At 32.4% G+C, this 21,790-nt stretch overlaps 1 protein-coding gene across 1 annotated transcript; it reads left to right on the top strand.

The window, feature by feature from the left end:
* Positions 1-11,612: 11,612 nt before the first annotated feature.
* Positions 11,613-16,420, top strand: LOC112275076 (uncharacterized). The gene is made up of 2 exons (XM_024505057.2): positions 11,613-12,011; positions 13,121-16,420. Exons 1-2 carry the CDS (start codon positions 11,920-11,922, stop codon positions 16,140-16,142), a joined length of 3,114 nt encoding a protein of 1,037 aa, XP_024360825.1. The 5' UTR covers positions 11,613-11,919; the 3' UTR covers positions 16,143-16,420.
* Positions 16,421-21,790: the final 5,370 nt, after the last annotated feature.

Genomic DNA, 21,790 nt, shown 5'->3' with positions numbered 1-21,790 from the left:
TTGAAGGCAAAGTTGATGGATTGATTCCTACAAGGTTTGAAACTTAAGATCTAACGAGAGGTAGAGCTAAGGGATCTACAAACATTCAAAGAGGTAATTCGGATTGCAAAGAAGATCAATGCTATAGATTTCAGAAATTGTAGAGCAAGACCTATAACACAAAGTCATATGCCGCTATCTAATACTATGGCACAATAACCAACACTAACGGAGATTGATGCTTTACAAAGATTATTGATACCACAAAGATGACAAATATTGGTACAAAATAAATTGTGTTTCTATTGATGAGACCCAAGCCATCAAATTGGAGGTTATTCAAAACGTCAAAATTTAAGGACCAACAAGATAAGGTAGATTTACGATCTCAAAACTCACTAAATTGATAATGAGGTAAAACAAAAAAATAAAACTCCCTAATAAAGGCGTTGAAGGCCAGTACTAGGAATAGCTACTGTCTCTTAGAGATAAATGACATGGCCTTGAACAAGTATATAAAGAGTTGACTGGTGCATCTAACGAGACTACTTAGAGAACAACCATATTGAGTGCTTGTAGATTGTGGCTCTATAGAAAATTACATATCAATTGAAATTACCAATTGGCTTAGAATTAAAATTAAGGCAATCAAGGAAGGAAGTATATATCTTGCAAATGATTGAAAGAACATATTAAGTAAGACACATAAAGAAAAAACCTTGAAGTTGACTGATATCTACGCTTTAAGAGAGATTCAAGGTGACAAAGCTAAGAAATGATGTTATCGTTGGTATACGATGTATCAAGGACATGAATCTCAAAGAAAGAGAATCCTCAATATACTCTTCTATCACTAAAGAGAACTAGAAAGTCATTCAAAAGGTGATGTAATATTAACTAGAGTGACTATTATCAAAAAACAAGAAGACTTGAAAGTCTTGAAACAAGACTAAGACTAGAAAGGCGTTGACAAGAGTGAAGAAGGCTTCACTCTTGCCTCCATATATCCTATCTAACTAAGAGCCACGTGGCAATGTCCTATAGGACCTCTAACATGTGTTGACTTTGTTAGCCACATGTCTTATCTTACAAGGCAAGTTATCTATATATGTGCCACGTAGTTGGCTTGTTCTACAAGTTATTACATAGAGGTAACTTATTCCATAAGCTACCGATACATGGTTAGCTTTTTGGCCAAGTTTCTAACCTATGAACACATCTAAAGTCAAAACCACATCTATTAAGCTTCTAAGAAGCTTCTCTAGAAGATTTTATGAAATTATTCTATTTTATCTACTTCTACTTAATCATATAAGTAACTATTGAGGTAAATATATATGTCTGTGAAACCATGGCTAGAGATGGGAAATAAACAAGTTCATTAGATAGCAAGGATAATTTCTTTTATAGATGGTGGATACAAAGTGACTCTTTGCACCTCCATATCAAGTGAAGAAGAAAGATAATCTGCAAGCAAAGACTTACTTATAGACATGATCTTTATAAAAAAAAGAAAATATAGTATAAACAATTAATATATAAGGTGGTTTCAAATCTTGCATTAGTGGTGGGTAAGATAGTTGAAGGATTATAATAGATAGAACAACTCATACAAAAATATTAAAATATCTTCCTAACTAATTTACGTAATGGAATGCCTCTTTTCAAATAGAACTATTGCTTGGAGCCATATTAGTAAGTTGATCAATTTATCACCTAACATTGAAAGAACTTGAAGAGCTAGAAAAGGCATTAGACAAATTCTTGGAGAAAGGCCTCATTTGAAAAAGGTCATTACCATGGAAAGCACCTGTATTCTTTGCACTCAAGAAGGATGGTAGACTTTGCTTTTGCATTGACTATCGAAGCCTTAATAAGCAGATTGTTAAGAATGCATATCTATTTCTATACGTGGATGGTCTTCTTGACTAACTTTGAAGTGCAATCATCTTTAATAAATTAGATCTTTGGAGTAGCTATAGACAAAGACCTATTGCAAAAGAAGATGTAGAAAAGATGGTATTTTGTATGCGCTATGGATATTTTGAATGGTTGATTTTACCTTTTGGCCTCACGAATGCTTTAGCCTCTTTTATGGATTATATAAACAAATTATTTAGAGACCTTTTAGATAAGTATGTATTTGTCTTCATTGATGATATCCTCATATATAGTAAAATCCATGAAGAGCATGAACAATACCTATAAGAAGTACTGTGCTAGTTATAAGCTAATTGCTTCTATTGGAAGCAATCAAAATGTGAACTTTGGAAGTCGAAAGTCACCTTTTTGGGGCATGTGGTGTTCTTTGAAGGCATGCATATGGAACAAGATAAGGTGAAGGTACTAAAAGATTGGCCATTTTTCAAGGATGCCCTTGAACATTTTTAGACTTTGTTGGATATCATCGCCGTTTTGTTTAACAATTTGCTCACGTTCCTCCTTTATTGACAAACATATTAGAAAAAGATGCTCCATTTGAATGGAAACTAAAGCAATAGAGTGTCTTTCATAGGTTGAAGGAGACACTCATTACTATTCTTATATTGCAACTATATGATCCTAAACTTCCTTGTATGCTTAATATTGATCCTTTTGACTTTGTTTTGGACTAGTCCTTCAACAAGACTTTGGTAGGGGCCTTCAATAGATGGTGTATGAATCATACAAGCTTAGAAGGGTAGAGCGTAATTATTTTACATGTAATCGAGAGTAATTAGTGATTGTACATGCCACAAAGGTGTGGCGATACTATCTATTGGAGAAGCCAGTGGTTGTTTGGACTGAATATCGATCCTTGCTACATAATTTGCATTTGGAAAATATGAAATCATGACATTATTGTTGAAAAGAATAGTTGTAGCTTTTTTATATGCAGCTTGAGTACAAACAAAGGCAACAACATATTATGCTAGATAGCTTATTGTAAAGACTAGACTTGAAAGACAAATTAAAAAACAAGACAAAAGTTACTATCATTAGTAGTGTCATTTCAAATCTAATTAAAGAGGTAGAATAGAAGGAAGTTATGCATTATGATTCTTATTTTAAGATGGTTAGCAATCAATTGAAGGTGAGCAATATGTGATATCAAGATTACATTTTTAGTGATAGTTTGCTCTATGTCAAAAAGTGGATTTATGTACTTGACAATACTATATTCCGGATATGCATACTTCAAGAAAGTTATGGCATTCTAATATCTAGACATCTAGGATAAGAAAAGTTTGTAGAATAGATCTAAACGACATGATTTTAGGCAGGTTTAAATCATGATGTTTGAACCTTTATATGCTCCTACAAGTTATGTCAATATAGTAAAGCACATAATGTAGTGTCTTCTAGATTATTACAACCAATTTTACTACCTACAGTATATTAGGAGCATATGACTATAGATCTCATTATGTGTTTGCCTTAGATGCCTCGTAATCATATTTTTGTTGTTTTCTTTGTAGATTGACTCTTGAAGCAACTTTACTTGGCAATAGTATGCTTAGATATTGATGCCCTAGTGCTTGCACGAGTCTTTTTTGATACTATCTTTTGTTACTATGGATTACCTCGTATGATTATTTCAGATCGAGATTCATGTCTTATGAAAAGTTTTTGGTAAGTCTTATTCAAACTACTAAATATATAACTTGTCATGTCTATAGCCTATAAATCTCAAATAGATCGGCAAACAAAGCATACAAATCAAACCTTCGAAGATATGTTGTGAGCATTTGTGGTGGTTCATCATAATGATTGGAATGAATACTTAATACCTTTGGAATTTGTTTATAATAATAGTATTCAAGCAAGTATCAATCATTCACTATTTTTTCTTAATACAAGTCAGCATTCAATTATGCTAGCAACTCTCCATCATTCCATTGATACCAACAATCCAACAATGGAGGAATTTATATAATGACTTACAATGGTCTTACAAGAGGCACAACACCGCTTCTTTATTGCTTAGAATCAATAGAAGCAATATGTGGATAACCATTGACAATATAAGACCTTTTAAGAGAGTGATTAGCATTTTGTCTTCAATGCCAACTTGCTTCTTGCTACATTAATTCAAATCCATAAATTAGCACCTCATTGGCTTAAATTTTTTTGTATTTTTGCATTGATTTTTAATATCGCATATTGCCTTGAGCTTTTACTATATATTTGGATCCATCTTGTCTTTCTTATTTTACAACTGAAGGAATTTCATACCGAGCCAAAGAACTTTTCAAATTTACATCAACTACTACTATTACTAGTTGCAGTTGATGACCAACAAGAATAGGAAGTGGATAGCATTTTGGAGCATTGCTACCTTCTCCGTGATAGTCGATGTCCACAAATTCAATACAAAGTTCTTTGAAAAGGTTATCCCATTCACGATGGAATATAGGAACCTGTACAAAACCTCACATATTGCCAAGAGACAATTTGGAGATACCATTGGGAGTGAAACAAGGACGTTTTGTATTAATAAAAAGGGATTAATTATAACATGATAAACATAGGATATTTATATTATTGATACATAAGAATAGATAGTTAGAACTATGGAAGTTTCTAGAACTAAAGCTAGGTTATTAGACCAAGTAGGATCTATTGTGGAACATTCTAGAAAGAGTTTAGGATAGTTATTTAGATGGGATCTACCATAGAATCTTCTTAAAAAGACTTAAGGCAATTATTTAGGTAGATTTTATTATCTAAGAACATTCTAGAAAGTCTAGGATAGTAGAACAAAGTATAAATAGGACTGGCCAATGCCTTTTGGGGCATCTGATCAGGTATGGCTTTGGAACCTTTTTCTTGATACAATTGAATTTTGTGTCTTCTTATTTTGTTTTATTCTATCTTAATTCTAATTGCTCAATTTTGTCTTCCGTGTGCCATTTTGTTTAGTTCTCTTCAGTTTTGTTCTAGTCTAGTTTGTCCTATCTTATGATGAGATTTCATGTTGATATAGATTAGAAGGATCTTAGACACTTGAAATAGATTGGTCCTGTTTCAACCAAGTATTTGGTTATAGAAGGTAGAAAGAATATTACAACAACAAGATTTTAATTCTAATATAATCTTAAATAATTCCAATTAAATCTTAACAATGTTAATTAAGCTTTAATTAAATTCAAAAAAACCTCAAAGAAATTACAAAAGAAGGATGAAGAAATTCTAAAGAAATTCATATAAAGTATTAAAATAAAATTCAAAATATATCTTAAATAATTCCAATCAAATCTTAATTTAATCCTAGTTAAAATTTTAATAATCTTTATTTAAATCCTAAGTCAAATCCTAACTAAATCCTAAATAAATCCTAAATCGTAATCAATTCTTAAATCCTAAACCAAAGCCTAATCAAATCAATCTAATCTTGAGATAATTTAGAACCTAAATATCTATTTATTATACCATTGATCTTACTTACAATTTTATACTTCTTTTAGCAACTAAGTTAGTAACAAGTATACAAAATTTAAAAAAGATTGAACTTACTAAATAAAAGATCAAACCTAAATTCCACTAAAATGTTGGTAGGCCTCCTATTCTAATCTAAATATCAAACTTCTAGTACCAATATCTCCTTCTTAAACAATTGAATTTCTTCTAAGATATACTTAAATTATAAAAAATTAAATTTAGTCTCTATATTAAAAAAAAAAACCTCTTAAATTTAATAAACAAATTACCAAAGATCTTAAAAATATTCACTAGTCTATAAATTCCAATTTTTGAGACCTTGATCCACAAAAACCTTCACACACTTTGATCTAATTGTTCAATTGAATTCAAAATTTGTACACATAGTAAAAAACTAAAATACTAACATACTGTCCAAAATTCACTTGTATGCATACTATAGAACTTAAGAAATCCTCAATTTTTTAAAACCTAATCCAACTAAGAACATTACTAATTTTAAAAAACTTCCAAAAATTGAATATTAACTCGATTGACATAAAACCAATGCTTAAAAATCTCTTTACGAGTCTGCCCTCTAATTCCACTCTCTAATTTCTAAAAGAACCTCAAAGTTGCTATGGTACATGGTTTCGTGCTTCAAAGTCTAATTTCAACCTAGGTTGACAACCGGTCCTCTTTAGGTATCAATATTTGATAATTTGAGGTAATTTTTCCTTGAACCTATTGATAATTTCCTTATATATATGTCTATATCAATTATTTATGTCATTTACTTTGATTTGATGCATTTATGCCTTTACAAAGAAAATAGAAGTCTCTTTTCTAAAAAACAGTATTAAGACTAAATTTTTTATTATCTTCTTATTATTTATCCTTATTTTTCTACCGTATCTTTCTACTAGGTTCTAATATAAGAACATTTAGGTTTTTATTTTTTATTGTATAGTCATGTTACTACATGACACTAATAGATGTAATCAATAAGCAACAACATTAATTTGTTTACAAATAGGAAAAGATCCAAGTCTACAATAGTCTAACTTGTCACAAGAATTAATAGTCTTGATATTGTGATGAAGTAGCCATACCTTATCACCTATAATAATCTATAGTTGTTTCTTATAATAGATATTTATATTGATCTTTTGTCGTTCTTGAACTTCATTTAACTACACCTTCATAGTTGCATTTAGTTTAACAAATGATTTGCCAAATCTTTTGTTGCAAGATTATCAATTTTTAAAAAGTCAAAAGTATTAAATCATAGATGATAACCATAACTAGTAATGAAAGGTGTTTATTGAGTAGAAATTCATATTCAATTATTATATATAAACTTTGTCAATGGCAAAAGACTTGTTCAATCATCTTAATGATGGTTGATGATATACCTCAAATACTACTTTAGAACTTGATTCTCCCATTTTATTTGCTCGTTAGTTTAGGATGAAAGATCAAAGAGAGTTTTATATCCACCTTTAGAATCTTGAAAAGGATTTTTCAAAATCTTGATACAAATTAAGTCTCTTTATCTAATATAATATCTTTGGACAATGCATAATAGCGATAGATATTACTAAAAAAAAGCTTAGTCATTTCTTTACCTATGATATATTTTGTATATAATACAAAATATGCCATCTCGATAAAATAATCTATTATTACAAATATAAAATCATACATATTTGAGATTAAAATATCTGTAATAAAATCCATAGAAATAATAAAAAAAAAAAAAAAAACATAGTTGTTCCAAAATAGGTAATGGTTGGAGAAGTCTATAAGGTTGATGACAAGGAATTTTTGATCTTGAAAAAATATCACATGATTGTACAAAGTCTTTAATTACCTTTTACATTTGAAGCAACTAAAAATCTTTTGATATTAGTTCCAAAGTCTTATTATTCAAAATGTTTGGTTGCTGAAAAGTCATGATGAGCTTGAAGAACACGTAATTGTATTTTATTTTTTTAAGTATATAATTTTTCTTCAAAATAGAGTAGATTATTTCTGAACTCAAATTAGAAGTATCATTAGACTTAAAAGATTTTTTCTTGATATCATGAATAAAAAAATCAGATGACATACTTAATTGAATTTACTTAACAAAAGTTAAATCAATAGTCAATGTTGATTTTATTTCTTGAAGATGAAAATACTTTGGCTTCAAGGAGATTGTTCTTTCTTGACCAAAAGCTATATCTCTTTTTTTTAGTATAAGATAAGAATATCTTAAAAAGATTTTTTTATAAACCTTCAATAAAAACATGCTTCAATGATCTTAGCTACGATTCAAAAGACGTATTGACATGAAATAATTGATTTTGGTCTTATAATAGATAATAAAATTATCAAAGAACTTATAAAAAATATCATTCACTAAATGTTAAAAAAGAATTGGTATATTTGTGAATCAAAAAGACATGATATTATATTCAAATACCCATACCTAGTTTGAAACGTAATTATCTATTTGTCTTTTTTTTTAATGTGTATCAAATTATATGTTCTTTGTAGATCTATTTTTGTTCAGATGTTTCTTTGATTCAATTGATTAAGAAGTCCTATAAACAAGAATAGAAGGTATATATTCTTAATAATGAACTTATTTAGTCTTTGATAGTCCACACACTTCTATAAAGATCTATCTTTTTTCTTTACAAATAAAATAGGAGTCTTGACTAAAGATTTAAAATGGATTTCTTAGCCAAATTTTCATCAATATATTTCTTGAGTGCAACCAACTTGTTTTGTGATAGGCTATGGATTAGTTCAAATGGTGGTTGAGCTCCTTCTTAAAGATTACTAGAACAATCATAAAAATAATACTCTAGAAGAATATCTATATTCTTCTTTTTAAAGATATCTTGATAATCTTCATATTGGCTTAGAATTCTACTTGAAAACTTTTTTCCATCAACAATAGGTGTGGTATATATAACAAAAGTTGATTTTTTTTTTGCAATATGTATAAAAGTTCTTGCATCTACTAATAATAGTTTGGATATATTGATCCTATAGATTTCTTCTTACCTAGCAAAATCTTAAACTAAACTATGGAAAAAATCAAAATTACAAGAAATCTAATCTATTTCAAGATTAAATCTTTCTAACCATGATAATTCTAAAATAATTAAGTTAGAAAGAGATCTAATCACTTTAAATATTTCTAAACTATTATGACAACTAGTTGCTACTTCTATAAGAATAGTTTCATGTGTAACATCCTCCAAAGACAATGAAAAACTATCTATTACTTCTACATGCATTGGTTTGATTTTTTTTAATTAAGAATATATCTTATTTCTTGACAAAGTCTTCGTCTATAAAATAGGATGAGGCTCTTGAATCCAACAAGTCTAAGACTTTGTGATTTTTTAATTCTAAACAAACTTCTATTATAAAATATGGTAAAGGATCTAACAAGAGAATATGATCTTTACTGGAAATTACATAAGATTCTAGCCACATAGTCTTTATTGTAATTGGAGAGATTTTTTTTTTTGATACATTGTTCTCTTTGGCAACCATACTTTTTATTTTGTAATTGCATTATTTCTTAAGACAATATTAAAGAGTGTGTTTGGATTCTCTATAATATAGGAATAAACCTTTTTGATGACAATGAGTCTCTTCTTTCTCAATAAGAAGTTTAAAACATACCATATTAATTTGCATTGGTTCCAACCTTGATGAATAAGTTTTTAAAAACTTAGGAATTATTGTCATTACTTGACTTGTTCTTCTTTAGCTAAATCTTTGTTCTTTATAACTTTCAAATAAATAATTATTTTATATAATAACTTGAATAATAAATTATTTCAAAGATTTTTTTTGATATTATCAATAACAAATCTTTAACATTGTCCTCAACTCATATTAGAATTGATTGATAAAGGCTCTGCCATTCTAGTCTACATTGTAAGTGAGGTTTTAGAATTCAACAATATATATAGTGGCTAATTATGATTTTTATTGTAAAGATAAGAGCTTAGTCTCTATTACTCTTTCTCAATCACTTTCTCCAAATATGGCTGTAACCACTTTTAGGAATGAATTCAAATCATAAAGAAGTCATGAATTCTTTTCCATCAAAGGTACAAATCAAAAGAGTGTACTTCCAAATAGAAGTGCACCAATGAATTTAATTTGAATAAATCCATCAAAATATTAGAAGGAATGTAATCTTAAGTAGAGCTTCACTTGTTGCAAAAATCTTCAAATTTAAATCTTATTCCATCAAACTTCTTAGGCATATTAATCCCTATCTCTATTGTACTTATAGAAGCAAAACTTTTTGGATTTGGTTATGAGGTTGATCTACTTGCTTCTTTCAACTACATAATTTTTTGATGCAGACCTTGAACTTCTGTCATTGGCATAGGATTAGTGTTTCTTTGGTTGACACTAGTGATGCATGAAATTTCCATCTTAAGAGTGTTGACAAGTTCGTGAAGATTTGCAATAGTTACAAATCTATTCTCACTTCAGTCAAATATAACATCTATAATTTTTCTTTCTATTTCAAAAAACTTAACAAATCCACACGTCAAATTAGAGAAGAATAATTTGCAACCTCTAATGTCAAATAAAAATTTCTACAAAGATGGATAATTTACTCTTTTTAAGAAAAAAATTAATATTAAAAAACTAAACAATTTATTTCAAAGTAAATAATCTGCAATCTTTAAAATATACTAATAAAAGTAGAATAATTCATTTTTTTCTAGAATAAAATGAAAACAATGAATTAGAAATCTTGTTAAATTGTCAAGGATATGCATTTTAAAGAAAAAAAAATCTCAATACATTCTTGTATTATCCAAAAAGACTAAATAATCACTTAAAGATGGTAATATATTGATTTAGAATGACTACTGCTAAAGACAATAAGACTAGAAAGTCTTGAAATAAGACTAAAGACAAAAAAGGCATTCATAAGAGTGAAGAATGCTTCACTCTTGCTTCCATATATACTATCTAATTAAGATCTATGTAGTGATATTCTATGTGCCTTCTAATACATGTTGACTTTATAATATACATATTTTAATTTACAAGGCAAGTTTTTTATATATGCATCACATAATAAGCTTGTTTTATAAGCTAAAAATATGTATGATATATGGTTAACTTGTTGACCAAGTTTTTAATCTATCAATCAATTAAAAATATGTGAAAAATTAAAGCCATATCTATAAAGCTTCTAAAAAACTTTTCTAAGAGATATTATGAAATTAATCTACTTTTACTTACTTTTTTCTAATCATATAGATAATTATTATAATAAATATGTATGTTCGTGACAATATCTCATTACTTTCATCAAAAATGAAGTAATACCTAAACTTTTGATCAATCATAGATTAAAATTTACATGTTGCTACAAATAGCCAAGAATAGTACTACAAGATCACTAAACATAGACCTCGAAAGCTCCCAATGAATAAATAAATTAACAAATATTTGTTGTTAGATACATTTTTTGTAGCCAACAACATATGTTTTTATTTTTTTTACCTTATCACATTTTTAGTAATAAAAATTGATGGTTTTGAAAATATAAGACATTAAAAAGTCTTTCATAATTTTCAATAAGATGTTAATATAGATTATAAGTGTCAAATCAAGAAAACTTTCACATTATTGCAAGTAAAAATGACTATTCTAAAATAAAAATTTTATTTTTATTTAATTATTTTTATTCATTAAAAAGTTATTATTTTTTAGTACAATAATGTGCGATTTTTGGAAGTAAATATGACAAAAGAGTTTAGGAGTTTTTTTGATATATTTAGGAACCTCAAGAAAATTAAACAAAAGATGGATTAAAAAAATATATTAAAACTTTATAAAAAGAAATCTAGAAACTCAAATCAAAAATCTTGAGGTAGTTGGTTTGATTGAAACACACCCCATGTGCTAAATAAAAACTTCCAGACATGTCATGACAAGACTCTTCCATTGTTTTTAGAAAATTACTTTGTTCCTTCAAACCATAAGTAAGGTTGTACAAAATCCTTTCAAAAGCCCACTTGGACGACAACTAACACTACATCCCACAATCTCATCCATCATCCATCGCCATGACCCCGAGTGGGGCCCATGACCAAGCCCGGAGAAGCTTCGAGGCACCCATCCCCGCAGCGGCTGCCCAATCCCGTTCCCATCTCTAGCTATGCCTAGAATTTCTTCGACCGCGTTTCGTCGGTACGCCGAGAGCGAGTCGGGGGGGAGCTTGAGGAGGTGCATCAGAATCATTCGAGGTTATGGTGATGGTAGGAATAGGTTGAGGGAGGGCAGAGTCAGAAGCGGGAACTCCGTGTTTAGTCGCCGGAGCAAGCTGCGAGCTTACCATATAATAGCACTGGACTTGTGTTCTATCCAGGGTATATGTGCTGCTCAAATCTCGCACTTATTCGCGATTTCAACGGGCTGCGACTGAGGCTGCTTTGGGAGGGTGGTCGGAGCTGATCGGGAGCGGCGCTTGGTTTTTGGCGTCGAGCTTCACAATTAATGGGGGGAGGGGAGGACGACGAGATCTCGATGGCAGAGGTCCCGATGCAGACTGCGGAGAAGGAAAGGGTCGACGGATTCTGCCCCGGAAGGTATGTAAGGTCGAGATCGACCCCATTGTGTCGATGTGATGATTGTGTGTATTCCAGAGTGATCTAATGACTGTCGGTGCGATAATTGCTATTAATGTGGTAGGGGGTGTGGAGGCAACTCCACTCGAGAGCGATTTGTTTCAATGGGATCCGAATTGGTGATTTTGTGTCGGTTAAGATGGATGCGCGTAGATTGGTTGGGAGTTTGCTTGGATTGTAGGGTTCTGTCCATGCTGGTTGTTTTAGGTGTTCTAGAATTACATAGACTGCGTTGAGTTCTGGAGCTTGAGGTGTCGGTTGAAGATTTGCAACCAAGGATTGGTGGTCGACGAGGTTCCAGAGTGTATGACAGTGTCCATGCGTGTATGGGAGATGGATTCTGTGTTTCCTGACACCACCCTGTTACCAATTGTTTTTTCTTTCAAGGATTTCAAATTTTCTGCCTTCGCATTTCACCACAAATCCTGGGGATCCTTGTCCATATTTTGATGAAGAAAGGGATAGTATCTATTGGATGCATTTTTCATTGCTTGTGTGCTACAGTATGCCCACAAGTCTTTTCGTGGCTCCCCTTCGCAGCGATTTTGGCGCGATTTTGGGCCCAACCGAATTCTAAGTGTGGACATGGCTGATGTTGCGATTCGTTATCATTAGTTTAGGGATTGGTATGACGCTCCCAACTTGCACAGTACTCTCCACTAGAAATTTCTCTTTGCACGGTTGTGGTGGACGCGCATTAGATTGTTAGTCTACAATCCCCGTTCCTTTTTTCTTTTTATTTTTACCTTTAATAGCGATCAAAGAGTGAATTAAAGACGTCAGTTTGAGTACAGGAGGATGTGTGAAAGTCTGAGGATCATTCTAAGTTACTTAGCAGCATTCAAGTTGTCCGTTTGGATGCTCAGATTGAAAAGTGGATTTTCCGGCATGGGCATGTCAACTCCGTTGAATCTGAAAGTATTGGTTGAGATTGAAAACACGGAAGAGAGTTGTATTGTTATGAGCAAGGCTGGTAGTAGTTCAATTCTTACGTGAGGATTACATTGTCGGAACGAGAATATGCTTGTTTTTTCTAACGAAACTGGTCATGCTTACGCGGGAAACCAAAGGGTTGAGAAGACAACGGAGGGTGGTGCGAAAGAAGGTGGAGGTCCAGAGGTGTCGCTGGCAATTCATGGAGAGAAGTCAAATAAACAGGATGAGAGTAGGATTGAAACGAATGACTCCAGCTTAGCGAATGATAAAGATGGATCACAACAAGTATGTTCGGGCAGTGACTATGACGGCGGCAAAAGTGATGACGTAGAATCCACCGGTGGAGGTGGATATCCTAAAACTAACGAACCAATCCAAGATGCCTCTGCTGCCCAAATCGCCCAAGAGAACAATGATGTAGCAAGTTTTGTTGCGAAGTTCGAGGAGAATACTCATCGGATCAAAGAAATGAAGGACATTGTACACTCAGCAAATGTATGCGCTGGTTCGGGAAGGGGTACGAGTAGTGAAAGGAAGCTTGCAAGTGGCGATCTGAAAAAGAATTCCTGGGGAGCTGGGACGGATCACTCTTCCACGAGAGAGGAGTCTTGTCCACATCCAATATCATTCAGTCAAGATGTGTCGATGCAGGAGCTTGCGACAAATGAATCTGATATCAGCCCTCACACATTCAGGTCGAAGACTCTTACCCAGGTTTCATTTATTGCTCCGCAGGAACAGACTGGCTCGAGGGCAGAGGATGCATGCACCACGGGATATGGTGAATTTCGAGACCAGATCGAAGAGCGTTCAAGTATGTTGTCAGGTCCAGCAATACAGGAAAATACTACCTCTTGTGAAGCGGCTCGAAGCATTTTGGCAGTTCCTGATGTAAATGAACAGATCGACACAAGAAATAAGACCCCAAGCACGAGTCCTGCTACCGAGTTGCATGAACAGATTCCCCGACATTCAGGTGCTCGAAGCTTCAAGTCAGGTCCCGTGGCACAGGAACAGGACACTCCAAACACAGGAACTTCAAATACGACGTCAGATTCTAGAGCTGAGGAACATATGATTCCTTGTGAAGAAGATTCAAGCATGAAGTCAGCTCCCGTAGCACATGAACAGGACACTCCAAGCGCAGGAACTTCAAATACGACGTCAGATTCTAGAGCTGCGGAACATATGATTCCTTGTGAAGAAGATTCAAGCATGAAGTCAGTTCCCGTAGCACAGGAGCAGGACACTCCAAGCGCAGGAACTTCAAATACGACGTCAGATTCTAGAGCTGAGGAACATATGATTCCTAGTGAAGAAGCTTCAAGCATGAAGTCAGCTTCTGTAGCACAGGAGCAGGACACTCCAAGCGCAGGAACTTCAAATACGACGTCAGATTCTAGAGCTGCGGAACATATGATTCCTTGTGAAGAAGATTCAAGCATGAAGTCAGCTCCCGTAGCACAAAAGCAGGACACTCTAAGCACAGGAACTTCGAAGACGACCACAGCTTCTGGACCTGAGGAACATATGATTCCTAGTGAAGAAGCTTCAAGCATCAAGTCCACTCTCGTAGCACAGGATCAGGACACTGCGGGTGCTGGAACTTCAATTACGATCTCAGCTTCTGGTGCTGAGGAATCCCCAAAGCCATTCCCGATTCCTCTTGATGACGAGGGAAAGGAGGTTTTGGCAACTGATTTGCTTCATTTGCCGAAGAGCGGAGTGTCCCATTCTGCTTCACTAGCATTTAGCGAAGGTCCAGCTTTGCAACATGAACGGAAGGATCCAACGGAGTCCGCACCGTGCAGTCATGATTTCAATGTGTTGGAAGACATGAGTGCGTCGTCAGGGATTACGAAGCCTGCCACCTCGTGCGAACCTTCGAATGTACTGCCACAAACGGAGGAGTCGCTTCTGCCCAGTGTGTCGGGGAAGATCAAAGAGTTGCCTACTTGCAGCGAAGCATTAAGTGTGTTGCCGGAGTCTAATAAACTGGAAACAAGTGGATCTCGTTTGGACGGAACACAATCATGGAGGCTCCGAGAAGAAGGGTTCGCAGGTATTCATGTTCGCGATTTTGAACAATTATTGATTAAGAAAGAACTATTGATCGGCGAGCTCCAGGAGGAACTCAAACGACAGAAATGTGTTGACCAGGTCAATAGTCATTTGAAACATGCGAAAGAAGAGCACCTGAGGAAAAGAATTGAAGATTGGCGTACTGCTTGTATGTCCTTGAAGGAGACGTTGAAAGATAAAGATGAAAAGATCAATGAACTGCATCAACATAATAGTGCGTTGTGGAAACGTATCCAGCAACTTCAACTGGATAATAATGAGTTGAAGAATCAGCTGTCCCGCTCTGAGCTACAACGTGCAGATGAGCTACTCACTCCTGGATCATATCTCGATGACACGAAAGCGGCAACTCCTGCTCTTTTCGTTAATGCTCTTAATGCCGTGAAGGATGCCTCCATCAACTTCTGCAAATTGTTGAGACCATATGTGCAGAATTCACGCTTTGATGCTCTTCAGGAGCGTACTGGAGCAGTTTCTAGATCTGGACACAGCAAATTTCAACACCAAGCGTTCGTTTGTAGTATCCTATTCGAAAGCTTTGAATATGAAAGCTTTCATAGTTCTCATGCAAGCATGTCCAAGCCTGTGTGGACGCCGCAGTCATGTTTCCAGCAGTATCAGGTGCACGATATCAAAAAGTTTCCTGACATGGTTGAAAGAGTAATCCAGATGGATTCACAGATTGACAAATCGTTGCGCAAGTTTTGCTTTGAGAGATTTTTCAAGTTTGTGCACGAGGCAGAAATCAAAGACCATTTTAGTGATAGTGAAGGCAAGTTCTACTACGTCGGGCAGAATCCTCAAGATTTGAAGTTCTTCACTAGTTTCTGCAAACTTGCAGTGTCGGTGTGGTTGTTGCATAGGTTAGCTTTCTCTTTTAGACAACCCGCGAGGAAATTTATTGTTGACCGCGGCATTTCATTGGATCTCGCCAGAATGTGCTCCGTCGTGCCTCTTGATGACCCATCCTCTGAAGAGGAAGTACAGGGGCTTAAGGTGGGATTCTACGTACTCCCAGGATTTGATATTGGCAATAGCACAATACCCTGCGAAGTTTATGTCAGATTAAAGTAGAAACCCTGTAGAAATCATTTCCTCAGTTGAAAAATGCATTGTTGACCGCCGTGCTACAGTAGCTTTTGCTAGAATTTGCTCTTTTCGTGCCTCGCAATGATGGATTTTCTGATGAAGAGGTACTGCAGCGCAAAGTGGAGTTCTACGTGCTCTCAAAGTAGAATACTCTGTGAGGTTTATGTCAGTCTAAGATAGCCTAGTAGAAACCATTTTGAATTGTAGTTTGCTTCAATTCTGTCCGGTCACTTGACTATTAATTCCCCCTATTATCATGCTTACACCGAGTGTTGTTTTGTTTGGAGTTTTGTAAATGAACACCTCATGACGTCTTGTGCTGAATACATTTCGATAAGTTGATTCTCAACTGGTTTTTTGGAACCTCTGCAAACGGTGCTTGTGGTTCTCTCATGTTGAGGAAATGTTGAGTGGTTATCGTGCTCAAGATGCTGTGTTGAGAGAACGCAATTGAAGTGCGTGTTATTACACGCCTAAGATGCAATGTCTTCAGAAGGTTAAATGTAGTTGTAATACTTTGAAAGCCATACGTTGGGTTTTTGAGTGTACTGAAGCAGTTGCGTGCTTCGGAAGTTTTTTCGCACTTGTCAGGATTTTGGCTTGGTTCAGATCTCCCGTCTCTCATCTTCACATTCGTAGATGAAATGGAGCTCTCTGATTCGAATCAGATGCATATATTTTAAGAATCTGCTCCAGATGTCGGTGAACATGTATGGGTACCTATGTTCACCGACAAAAGTTCTAAGCTACTCGTGCATCAATGAATAGGGAGAACCAACTAGAAGTGAACATTCGGCAGAGTTCTCTGCTCAAGTTACTGATTAAAAAATAATACTATGATTAGCGAATGGATACACTCCCTTATGTCTCTAATCAATTAATTAGTTCTATCTATAAAACATTCAATACAAAATATCTATGTTTTTATTTTTATTTTTTGCATTCTTTTGTGACCAAGGCAAAGTAGCAATATGCCCATTGCTTACAGAAAGTATAAGATATTGACTAATTCTATAAGTATTTTTTTCTATTTCCTACTATACATTCCACTAACTATACTTATTGGAATAGCACCATTTTTGTTTCCACTTTTGAATGTTATTTTTTTTTCTTTCTATTTCTTAACTATCTAACTAAAAAATTGGATGTGTGTCCACGAAAGAACTTGATGCAATTTGATGTGTTGTAATGTGTTGTTAAGATCCAAAATACAATATATTGAGTTGCATTAAATAATTGATTGAAGGATGATATCTTTATTTTTCTTTTGTGTGTGTATGTGTGTATGGGCAGTTTCAAATGCGTGTTACCGAAGTCGACATTCCCAACGACTCTTCTTCTGGCCAGTCAGAATTCGTAGTTGCAAAGAGCAACAACTCACAAAAAAGTGAACAAGTTGAAGTTTTTGGCAAGGGTCGACCTGATCGGTTCAACCTCAAGACTGTATTTGTTTAGAGTTGCAAATCACACCATGAATTGATAACACGTCTGGGATCCAGATCGAAACTCCAGTCGATGCCTACCCCGTCACCAGCGATCCAACTGCAGCGGCGGCGAAGTGTTCGAACCTTTCCCAACGTGGGTCCCATGGACATGGATCCGGAGTGACCGCACAGGATTCAACACCTTCCTCCCTCCCGACAGCTCTCGGAGACTTTTATTCTTCTTTTAGGATTCTTCGAGATGTGGGTCTCCTTGAGCTTCGGGTTGTGAAGACCCTCATGTTGTACGCTCGCATCACGGTCGGCGTCGCAAGGCCAAGTGAGCTGCAAACCAAAGTGCCTGGCTGCATGGATGGTGGACAAGTAAATTCCTCATCCTGCTGCTGCTGCTGCATTGGTAGTTTGGACTTGTGCTGCCGCATGCCCCTCAAATCCAGGCTGTCGGTGGATCTCCCCAATGCATGAGAGAGTGTGTGGCATAGGTTGTTACGCCTCGTGCTGCTGAACTCCTCAACCTCGCTCTCATCCATCCTTTTGTATAGACTCATGTGTAGATATGTACACAGACACACCCAATAAGAAGAAGTTTTTGTTCTTCAGGGCATCAAAAGTATGGATGGGCTACAAGTTGATCAAATTTACTAAAGGTATGTAGGAATCCAACTCTAAAACTAGCAAAATTATTTCAAACTTGTTCACAACATTTAAAGCATTATCACCTAAAATTTTGAATAAAATATTGGCTTCAAAAAAATAAACTTGTTTATGTAACCTTCTTTTATTAAATCTAAAGTTGGCAATTTCTTTATATGTATTGATATTGAATTCGTTTACAAAAATAGATCCACAATTTTATAAAAATAATAAAATAATAAAATATTTTCAAAAATGGTGAATATTTTTTTATCTAAAAAAAATATTATAAATTATTATATTATGTTGTTGGAAGGTGTAGAAGAGTGGCAATAGATTAGGAGATTATGCAATAGCTACAAGAGTTGGAAAAAAAAAACAAAGATAAAAATAAACAACATGTAAAAGTTGCACTTTACTTTTTTGATAAACTAGGTACTTTGTTATTGAATTGTATTGTAGACAAAGTCTAATTGAATGAAGTATTGTATTATATAATTATATAATTTGAAAACATTAGATGAATTATGTGAAATTAAAAAACAAAAGAAAATATAATGAAAAGATCATGTTAAAACCTATAATCTCTATTAAACATTGTTAAAAGAAAATAGCTAATTTAGTATACAAATTTAAGACTAAAACATTAAATATAAATTTAAGATTTGCTAGAAATGTAATTAAAATTTAGTATTAATATTTAAATATAAACTTAAAATTGATATATTATTTTTTGATATATATATATAATTATTTTTTAATATAATTATTTCAATATTTTTTAAAAAAATTATTATAAAATTTAGAAGATATTTAATTTAATAGAGGTTTTATAAATATATACAATTCATATTTTTATTTGGATCGAAATCATATATAATAATTAATTAATTTTTCTATTTAAATACATAAAAATAAGAATTTATAAAAATAAGAATTTAAGAAGTCATGCAAATAAGAATATATATAACTAATTTTAGTAATTAAATATTTTAAAAATATAATATCTAATTAAATATCAAAAATAAATAATTTTAGTACTTATTATTTTATTTTATTTATAATATATAATAAGAAACTATCTAAGATGTGTTTTGAATGTAAATAGTCTAAGGTAGTTTTTAATTTTTCATATAAAGATATTCAAAGAAAATACACTTAAATTTTTATTACAAATTTATAAAAATTGGTGATAAATTTCAATATAAAAAAATGTTATATAGAAGAATAAAACTACATTAATCTTATTTTATAGTATAGAGTTGCTTTGATAGAATTAATATGTTAGTGATTCTATGAAAAATTCATTAGATAATTGTATAATGAAGATCTGAAATTATCACTATACAAAAGAATCTTTTTCCTGTTACAAAATGATCAATCAAATAATATTGAACAATACAATCTTAAATCTAAAAACAATAATCAACTTCTATTCTAGGTTGAAACCTAAAATACTATGTTTTAGTGTGTACAAATCAAACTAAAGTTTTGTATGAATATATTTTATATCTAACATTTTTAATACAAATTGATTAATTATTTGAAGATTAATTTAATAAAATATAATAAATAAAAAATGCACATGCATAAATCTTTAAAATTCTATACACATTTTAAAAAGTTAAATTACTAAACATATGGCACATTTATCAAAACATAACTTATTTTAAAAACATTAGATAACTCAATAGTAAGAACATTTCATTAATTTATAATTGAATACTTTTTAAATAATATCTTTAATGAATAATTAATTAATTAAAAATAAAAATTTTAAATATTTTTAGATATTGTAATATATATATATATATATATATATATATATATTGTATATATGCATGTTCTTTTTAGATTTTTTGAATGATCAAAAAAATAATTGTAATATATTTTCATATTCTATTACTAGGGTTTAATATTTGAAGAGATTCTTATTCCAAATCCAATTTTAAAAAATTAATTTATAATTTTTTTCTTAGTGCTAAACTTTTCATAGTTTTTAATTTTGTTTTTGTTTTTGTTCAATTTCTGAATTGATTATAATATTATGTTAAAATATTATATGATTAAATCAAAAATATAATTTATAAGAAAAGAACAACTTGCTATACCAGTTGGTTTATATTTAAGAATAACTTAAAGTTTCTAATTTATCTAATTAAGATTTAAAGTTTTATTTTTGTGAAAAAATTATTTGAAGTAAAAACTAACATATAGATTTATTAGAATAAGGTAAGATATTAATTTTGTATTATTATTTTTTAAATTAAAAAAAGAATGATAATAAAAAAATATTTATTTTCATGATATGTACATTTTTTCTAGGTATAAGTAATAACTGAAGAAAAAAAATTATAGAATTTATCACTTTCATTTTTCATTATTAAAAAAAATGATGAGCATCAAAAAAAAGTTCTAAAATAAATGCATACCTTTTGTCTAAAGATCCAAATCAATTTTCTTTGAAAGCTGTCTATATCCCATACTCCGCATATACTACAACTAAAGTTTTATCCCTATAAAGCAAATAAACCATTGGCCCACTCTATCCATTACAGCAAGATAGAAGTCTACTAGAGACAAGAAAAACAAATGAATGAGAATCTTATTCTACAACATCTTAGTGCCTTTGTTGTGTAATATGTCTTACATAATAATGCAATACAAATAAACATTGTTATTTTTGCAGATAAAGTCCACAAACATTCAATTATTTAAAAAAATGCATATAATTTATTTTATTATACATTATAATAAAATTACACACACACACACACACACACACATATATATATATATATATATATGTATATATAAATACACACACAAAATATTTTATTTTTTATTATACATATATGCATACATATATTTTTAAATGTAACTTATAATGCATCTTTACAAGATCAACCGACATGATATCTTTACACATCTTTTATTTATTTATGATTGCAAGAATCTTTGTTGTAAAATATTCCAAAGAATCTAAAAAGAACAATGAAAGAAATAATGAAGACCAACATCAAATAAAGTGGACTTAATACATTAGAAACATTCCAGAGCTACGATTCACCAAAATAATTATCTTTTCGAAATAAATAATAAATGAAAAAATCATGAAAAAAGCATAATGGAATTACAAGGCGTGGTAAGAGACCAAGCATCAAACTCTCAATTCCATCACTAACTTCGTTGATTTTGTTCGCACCTGATCGCCAACTCCTAAACACCACATTTCAGTGGCAAGTTTTCCACAAACATGTGTACTTGCGGAACAGCCAATGTCCAAACAACAGTAAATGAGCATGAGTGAGATTTGAGTGCAGGATACGCTAATGGAGAATTAGTGAAGTCCTAATCAGCAAGAAGCAGTGGATCAGGGGGGAGAATTGAAGGTTCACAAGGCAAGGGCAGAAGAAGTAGAAGACGAAGAAGGGGGGAGATGAAGAAGAAGCAAGGGTGTGCCCAGCAGGGCAGGTACCCAGCCAGTGGAGCCCCAAAATATCCCCCACTGCCACAAAAAGCCCAAGACGAAGCTCCGGAGGCCTTGTCTTTGTGGCT

Source organism: Physcomitrium patens, chromosome 22 (genome assembly GCF_059467195.1).
Source record: "Physcomitrium patens ecotype Gransden chromosome 22, ASM5946719v1, whole genome shotgun sequence".
NCBI lineage: Eukaryota > Viridiplantae > Streptophyta > Bryopsida > Funariales > Funariaceae > Physcomitrium > Physcomitrium patens.
The sequence above is the reverse complement of the archived record's forward strand: the minus strand, read 5'-3'. Positions and strand labels throughout refer to the sequence as shown.

What these genes read in the sequence shown, in the direction of transcription:
- LOC112275076 (XM_024505057.2), top strand. Translation starts at nt 11,920, where the DNA reads ATGGGGGGAGGGGAGGACGACGAGATCTCGATGGCAGAGGTCCCGATG. An exon ending in GACGGATTCTGCCCCGGAAG is followed by an intron (nt 12,012 to 13,120) that starts GTATGTAAGGTC and finishes GGGAAACCAAAG; the next exon opens with GGTTGAGAAGACAACGGAGG.